We start from the raw sequence: 8,015 nt of genomic DNA on the forward strand, positions 1-8,015 counted from the left end.
CAACCCTTTCCCATTTATGCAGCAGCCATCTCATCTGGCAAAGCCACAGATCCTGCAGTCACACCTTCAGATAACCTCTTGGTAGATGTGTCAAAGAAAGGACTGGGGCAGAGGATTGTGCTGGCAGCTTTGGGCAGCTCAGAACAAAGGGACCCTATGGCACTTCTGTGCCTGCCACCTGCTTAGGGCCAGCCACTGGGCTTTCCATGTTTCTTCCCTTTTCACTCACATTTCCATAGTAGGGAGCTCCTTGCTGATAGTAGTAGCTCGTCCCCCAGAACTGGAGAGTTGTGATGTCAAAAGTGACCTTGCAGTTTTCAGTGGTGTTGAACTCCACCCCTGGGAAAGACAGGGGGCACATGCAGGTGAATATCATATCTAAGCAGGCATCTAGACTGGATGAACTCAGTTAAGGGCTGGACTGTCACTCATAGGAGATTGCAATTTCTCTGTGAAACTTCAGGAGTCATCTCACACACACGCATTCAGCCGTAGTGTCTCCTGCATCCTGACGTGACAGAATGACAGCAGTCTAGCTGGAGGTCTCTGTCAGTTCTCAAACAGCCTTTCCCACTCTAAGATGGTCCTACTCCTAACTGTCCTCTTCCATCCTCCTTCCCTCCTCACAGCAGCCACCAGAAGGCAGCATTTTTCCTTGCATTTCCCATGTCAGTTCGCAGTCTGATGTCTTGTCCCCTGTGCCCATCTGAAATCACTGCAGTTGTTTGTTAAGTAAATATGTGTCACTGTTTCTGGTAAGGGGCTGCAAAACATTTTCTTGTAAGAAAAGCTTTGCAAAATCTTGTGAGAGAAGGAACCTTATAATAAACTTTATCTCCCTATCTGGGCTGTGGAGATAAATCTAATGAGGAGCTACACATTCAAGGCTTTCGTTATCTCTAGTTGCTCTGAATAACATCTCATTCCATGGATTGTCCTAAAATATGGTTTAAGAACATGAGAACCTGGCTTGACCCACCTCTGTACACATTTTTAATGTGATGAGAAGACAAGAAAAAGCAGCTCTTGCCCATGTCTGTCAAAATGACTGCCAGAACAGGCATCAAGACTGGATGAACTCAATTATCTTACACATAAAAACCCAAAGACAAGTACATTTTATGAGTGTAAAACAGAAGATTTTTCACAAAGTGTAGAATCAGTTTTTTCTACCTGTTCCACTTTCTTTCAGAAAAGCCTCAGCCTCCAGGTTGAAATCATAATTATCACCATGCTTCCGGTGGAAAATCTTAGTATTCACTTCAGTGGAAAAGCAGCCATCCTCATTTGTCTGGGAATATGAAATTGCACATGTTAACCAGTCATGAAGGCAGAAGAGCACTCTGTCTCTCTGCCCTCTTTCCTGCCTTTTGGAGAGGGGTGGGTGTCCCACGGGCTCACCTCTCCAGTGTAATCCTTACAAATGCTGCGCTTGCCTTTGGAGGATTTCCGGTTATAGCGGATGTGTTTGCGGCACACCACAGCCCTCACGCTGCCCTGGACTGCTTTCCCATAGGTGTACCTGGCCAAGGGAGCACAGAGCACTTGCACTCACACAGACACACTGGCTCAAGAGTGAGTAATGTCAGCTTTATCCTTTATCCAGCCCAGCAGCCTGCAGTATGTTCATGGGTCATCAGCGCAGCAGAGGAGGCCAAGAAGTACAAATGACCTCACCAGATTGAGACAGGAGGCAGTGGTGGGAGAGTTCTCTCCAAGCCAACATCAGTCCCATCAGGCAGGGCTAGGGGATATTGTGCTGGCCACAAGCTGAGCCATTATTCTTACAACTCTGTCACTAACAATACAGCAGAGGTGCTACATTGAGGGAATGCACTGCCACACTTTCAGAGAAAGCAGGGAGAGACAATATGGAGAGAGTCCAGGAGAATTGCTTAGCAAAGGATGCCAGGGTACCAGCTCTTGGGGTGGGGGTAGGGTTGGCAGAGATCACTCTGAGCTCAGTTATTGATGGCTGTGCATTTTCCAAACCAGTAAAAATGCACCTTCTGCCACGATAAGTCAGCTCACATGCCACAGACGCGGAGGGGGAAGTTTTCCTCTAGGATGGTGACCACCTGAGGCATCTGGATGGAGACACTGAACTTGGGCAACACTGTGTGAAAGCAAGAGAAGTATAATTCAGTGAGAATAGAAAGACTTAATTTGCTCCAATCCTTCCTAAGTGGTTGTTTACAGAAAAAAAGTCTCTCCTTTCATTCCCTGACTACTAGCACAGGGCCTGGTAGGAATAGCCCAGCTAGGAGAACGGGATGGGAGTGGGCAGCTTGAATCTCCTCCCCAGAGCACAGCTGTGGGACACAGTCTCAGTCCCATCCTGAGGACAGGGGGGAGGAGAAAGCCAGTGGGCCTGGGTGAGGTCAGTGATTACACCTACGGGCAGGCAGCTGCACTTCCAGCAGACAGCACAACAGCACAGCTGCTCACAGCTGCACGGCCCATCCAGCTCTGTGCGTGGGGAGGGGGGCCCCAGGCTGGCAATGCACCTTTCTCTGCTGCCACCAGCTTCCTGAGACTCTTACCATACTCCTCCACCCTGAAGGTGCGTGTGAGGTCAGGCACTTTGATGGTGTACTCTCCAAGCAGTGCCTCTGCAGCCAGCGGGAAGGACAGATCCACAATGCCTCCCACGGGTGCGACATCCAGCCACTGTGCAATCCGGTTCCCTTTGGGGTCCTGCACAGGTGTATAGGGAGAAGTCATTTTCCAGTGCAAAAAGACTCTTTTGCAGGGTGTCCAAGGTACCAGGGCCTGATCTGACCATATTCTTTTGTCCTGAGAGCCCAGGTCTATGGCACAGCTACAGTGCTCAGGTGAGTCCAAGCTCAAAGAGGAAAGGACTTTTCTCCCTGTCTCACTGACAAAGCAGATCCATCGTATCTTTGTTCCCTGGTGGCACTGCCATCTCTGACTGCTGCAAAACTGCTGTTTAGTGCCTGCCTTTCTCACTAAGAGGAAGAAGTGCTCCTTCTTAGAGATCTCTGGCACAGCCCACGAGGTCACTGTGGAGACACTCTGCCTAAGGCACCAGCTACTGGGGAGTGATTTCTAGGGAGAGATGTCTTGAATCCCTAGGAAAGAATGGGAAAACTAGTCCAGGACTCCATGCAGGGGAACCATTGAGTCATGAAGGACCACTGCTGGGTCTGGGAGGGCAGCATGCAGAACTCTGGGTACAGCCACACTGCCCAGCCAGTAAGAGCTATGTGATGAGTGCTTCATGTGGAACAAGTGGGCAGTGCTGTTGGAAGAGATGAAGCCAGATCAGAGTGCTATGTTTGCCTAAATTGGCAAAAAGTATTGCACAAATGTCTTAGAAACCATGTGTTTATGTAGTGATTCCTTGCTGGGTATGACATGTACACTAACTACTGCCCATTGCTAGCTGGGAGTCTGACCTCTCTGCATGGGTATTACAAACCCCACCACCACTCTCAGGTGTCTTTTCTCATCACAGTGATTACATGGAACAGATTTTAAGAATAATAGCCTGAAAGCTGCTTTAGGAAGTGTTTCTAGCTGTGCAGTCACAACACCAACTGGTGAAACTTTTGTTTTCTATATGGCAAATATAAAAGTCTCCTTAAGGAAACTTCAATTCATAGGCTAGAGGAACTAGAATTCCATTCTAGGATGAATGAAGGAATTCTAGAATTCTAGGATGGTTTGCTGGTTTTCAGTGGCACCCATCATTTACTGCAGGGATCCCTGTGTGATCAGTGCCATGACACTGCTCTGCCAAACTTCTGTGGACATGGAATGAAGGAAGGACAAGCAGTCAAGGACTGTCCCCATTCATTCAGAGGTAACTGACTTTCTGCACCCATATTTCCCTACCACCATCTCCAAACCTGTGTCTTCCCAAGGTGAGAAGAGTTCATCACTTTCAACAAAGTAGGAGCTTTACCTTCAGTTCCACCAGGCGCTGCTGTGGAGAGGAAACAACAGTTACTGCTGGGATGCTTTCAGGTAAGTTACCATCCACCTCCCTGGGATTTTTTATTTCCCCAACCATCCATCAGTCTTCTCTAAGCAATTCTTAGGCACTGCCCACAACCCAACATCATGAGCAGCTCCTGTCTTGCAGGTGGTGCCAAACACTGTAAAGCACCTAAAGCAGATTTGAGACCTGTACACACATCTCCTGGCTGGGCCAAGCAATGATCTAGAAGACATGCAGGCAGCTCATAACATTTGCAGACTTCAGGTATCTTCCCTCTTGACTTACTGTTTCACTGCTGGCAATAAAGTTCTGATCCAAGGTCACAATCCGCAACTTGACTAGAAAGCAAGAGGAAAACAGGACTGGCTGAAATGAAATCAAGTGTCTCAGTAGCAAATAACAAGAACACCTGGCTAAGAAAGATGTGTACAGGTGCTTCACTGAGAGGCTGTGGGCAGCAGGTAGAGCCATCCACCCCTAGGCTATGCCCAAAGCCCTGCTAGGAGCCCCAAGCAGCCTGCTGGGAAAAGTGCTGGAGAGGCAGTGTGGGGCTTTCTGGGAAGGGTGGCTGTGCTGCTGGGAAAGAGCATGTTTCTGGACAGTGGGCCTGTGGTGATCTGAGCTGTGCTAGGACAGTGATGGGACCTGTAGGACTGCAGTCCTCACCTGAGGAAGTCTGTGGGGAAGAGAGGGATTTAGGGCCCTGACAGACAGTCATGGCTTTGACTGGAGCAATCATGAGTACAGCACTGTGACTTCTAAACTTTTTCTCAGGCATCAAGGAAAAAACACAAGCCCTGTTCAGAGTGGTACATGGCTGACATAGGAGAGATATTCCCAAACCCCAAAAAGCCTAGAAGGAAGCCTCTGGCCCATCTCCCTTCCCAAGCAGGTCCTGCTCAGAGGACTAGAGAGTACCCCACATTTTGTGGCCTGAGGACCACTCTCTCTCTCACAAGACACGCCATTCTGTCCATACCAATCTGTCCAGGTTTGTACACAGGTTTGTCTGTCTGGATAAAAGTCTTCTTGTCTGCGTGCTTGATTAGGACTTTTTGTTTCTTCTGGAACTCTGAGTTGGCTTCCATGACTGTGATAGCAACAAAAGCCACTTCATCAGGGTTTCCAACAGGAGGAGGGACCTGCAGGTATAGTTATAACCATTATTAAGGGTGGATCCCCTTCACTGATCCAAGATATTTTGAATAACAATTGTGATATTACTTCTGGGTTGCTCTAGTTCTTCTTGCCTGGAAAGACATCGCAGAACATTTCAAAAAGTTTTCTAGAAGGGTAAATTATTAGTGGGGCTAAACAGCAGAAAGGACACTGGCAGACCTATGCAGGCTGAAGCAGAAGATTCACTGGCCAATTAAGATGACCACACGGGAAGACACAATTCTTTGCATTCCTGCCCAGCAAGAGCAGAACTCGTGGAATATCCACCCTAATGAGAGTCCTTGAAAGTATCTTCCTTACCTGGAAGCTTGTGCAATGAAAGAAGGGGAACTGAGAGATGGACTGAGTGATCAGAGTCTCATTCCCAGCTCTGCTCTGCAAGGTGACCGACACATGGATGGGGACTGCTTGCTCTCTGCTGAGCTGGAGACACACTGTCTCTGAGAAGGGGTAGTAGAGCTGAGAGGGTATTGCCACGGCATAGTTTCTGTTGAAAAGAGAAGAAAGAAAGAGGAGAAAGAAAGAGAAAAAAGAGAAAAAAGAGAAGAAGAAGAAGAAGAAGAAGAAGAAGAAGAAGAAGAAGAAGAAGAAGAAGAAGAAGAACAAGAACAAGAACAAGAACAAGAACAAGAACAAGAAGAAAAAAGAAAGTCAGGTTAAACTAACTTTCTAAGAGGGCAGGTCTTGACCTGTGTTTAGGTACTTCCTAACAAGACTTCTGGTCTCTTCATTCTGCTGTCATGACTCCAGTGGGACTGGACTATTCTCATGAATGGGTACTGCAGACACTGACAGTGAGGCAGCACTATATGCTGCACACACATATAAAATTATAAAGTCACTGCCCTCCTAATTAAAAGTGAAAATAAAGTGAAGGGACCTCCCCATGTCATCTAAGGGATCAGCAGCAGCTTGGCTCTCCTGCAAGTTTCCCAAGTCTTGAGTGTTTTCACTGAACCACACAACATTACCACCATCAGTTTTGGTGGCTGGTTTTCCTACTCTTGGGCTCAAAAGCAATGTCCTTTGTGAGGGACCCAGTGTCCCAGCTCCATGTCCCAGCCACAGAGACTCATGAGCACCTTCACTTCAGACTCTGACACTCTTGTTCTCTTTGCACTATACTTGCTCTCCCATCTCTGCATCTGTTCTGAGCTGTGTCCATAACACCAAAAAGCTGTTCACAGTGTGTTTGTTTTCATCTTTTACTGTACTGTAGCATCTAGGAGCAACAATAAGCCAACATTCCAGTAAATTTCAAAATTCTTATCACTGACTCAGCCATCAGCATGTTTTGCAGGAAGCAGAGGGCAGGGCCTGGAAAGATCAGAACAGCAAGAGGAAGGGAGGTGATCTGTTGGCAGCTCTCAGCTGGAACCAGCATCCTGGTGAGAGGGAGTCAAAGTCCTGCTGGCCAGGAGCCTTTGACTGCTGTCACACTTTAGTGCTGCCAAGCTGCCTCGAGGATCTCAAAACACATACCAACAACATTTTGTTTTTCCTACTTGAGCTGACTCATGGGACCTCCCTCCTGCCACTTGTGCCAAAGGATGGGATGAGCACTAAAAATTCACTTCTTGGAACCTCTCATACCTCCCTTGCTCTTAAAGATCCTCTACTCTGGAACATTTTCTTACACCCCTTTAACAATTCATTCCTTGCCCTTGCCTTCTGAGCTATTAAAGTAAGAGAGAACATTTCCGGGGCTGTCACCCAAGATCCAAGCTGGATCACGAATCTACAAAAAAAATCAGAATAAAGGCAAGACAGCAGACAAGGTATTGAAGCAAGTGGTATTTCCATAAAGCAAGGCTTCATGCTGAAGGTAACAGGGGCAAGCAGACAGCAGCACAGCACATCCTTTGCATGGGAGCTTGTCAGCTATGGAACATGTCCTAGAGGAAGTATTCCCACTGGAGAGGTGCACATGCAGCAGGAGGGGACCCAGCCAGAACTCACTGCTGTATTTTTCACTGTAACTTCTACTGTTCAAGCACAGTCATGCTTCTGTTTGCACTTGTGCCATGGCTGAAAAAACAAACGCCTTCAAAAGAGCAAGAACAAATTCACAAGCTTGGTTATCACAGCAGTGCCTGCTGGAACAGGAGCTGAATTCCTGACAGTATATGGAGAGAAGCTGTGCTGGGAATTGCCCTTGACAGAGGTCTGGAAAAGGCGTGGTGGGAGCAGATGGCCAGCCAAGCCTGAAGGAACACACTGCTTCACCAAGAGCATCCTTAGCAGATACTTGGGCTCACGTTTGCTCACTTTGAAAAGACACCCAGCTTTGCTGGCTAAACTATTAAATGGTGACCTATGAGTCTGGGAAGAAGCTTAGCCCAAAGGAAACTTATTCTGGAACACAGCAGGAGACAGGTCAGAATGAAGACATGCAGAAAGCTGGCAGAGTCCTTGCTGAAATACATGGTCTACATCAAAGGCACTAAAGGGACAGCCAATTAGCAGGGGGAATGTGGAGAAAGGGCACATGGAAACCACACAAAACCTTGGGAAGGTGAGAAATGATGCCTCTCTGGAAAAACACTCCTCACCCTAAGACTGCTGTCCCATTTCTGCCACACTGCCACCCCCCACAGACCCCTCAGAGAGCAGAGCACGTTTGCAAAGCAGTGGAGTTCTTACAGCATTGCAGGCATTCCGGCCGTGCCCGGCAGGAGAAGGATGCAGCCCCACAGGAAGATGATCCTCCACATAGCTGACTGCAGGTCGAATTCCTCCAAGGAAAGCTTAGCCACTCCTCAGCACCCCTTCACCCCTGCTCCTGCTGTCTTCCTTCTCCCCCTCATCCAGAGCCGAAGGAGCACGCAACTCCTGCCTGACCAGACACCAGTTCCTCCCTTGGCTTCCAATC

At 48.0% G+C, this 8,015-nt stretch overlaps 1 protein-coding gene across 4 annotated transcripts in view; it reads right to left on the reverse strand.

The window, feature by feature from the left end:
* Positions 1 to 8,015, reverse strand: part of LOC130261383 (alpha-2-macroglobulin-like protein 1) — a 24,206-nt gene extending 16,191 nt beyond the window's left edge. For 3 of the 4 annotated variants that reach the window (XR_008841998.1, XM_056507574.1, XM_056507756.1), the window contains exons 1-10: positions 7,787 to 8,015; positions 5,444 to 5,630; positions 4,944 to 5,106; positions 4,250 to 4,302; positions 3,929 to 3,949; positions 2,544 to 2,697; positions 2,032 to 2,116; positions 1,402 to 1,522; positions 1,174 to 1,291; positions 230 to 339 (exon numbers count right to left, since the gene is read on the reverse strand). Coding sequence is in view for 3 of the 4 variants with exons in the window: in XM_056507574.1 (XP_056363549.1) it covers positions 230 to 339; positions 1,174 to 1,291; positions 1,402 to 1,522; positions 2,032 to 2,116; positions 2,544 to 2,697; positions 3,929 to 3,949; positions 4,250 to 4,302; positions 4,944 to 5,106; positions 5,444 to 5,630; positions 7,787 to 7,857 (1,083 nt within the window). In the remaining variant the exon portion in view is untranslated. The remainder of the gene's footprint in view (positions 1 to 229; positions 340 to 1,173; positions 1,292 to 1,401; positions 1,523 to 2,031; positions 2,117 to 2,543; positions 2,698 to 3,928; positions 3,950 to 4,249; positions 4,303 to 4,943; positions 5,107 to 5,443; positions 5,631 to 7,786) is intronic. The other variant, XM_056507665.1, reaches the window with a different exon arrangement.

The sequence above is a fragment of the Oenanthe melanoleuca genome, chromosome 1 (assembly GCF_029582105.1).
Source record: "Oenanthe melanoleuca isolate GR-GAL-2019-014 chromosome 1, OMel1.0, whole genome shotgun sequence".
In the NCBI taxonomy this organism is placed as follows: Eukaryota; Metazoa; Chordata; class Aves; order Passeriformes; family Muscicapidae; genus Oenanthe; species Oenanthe melanoleuca.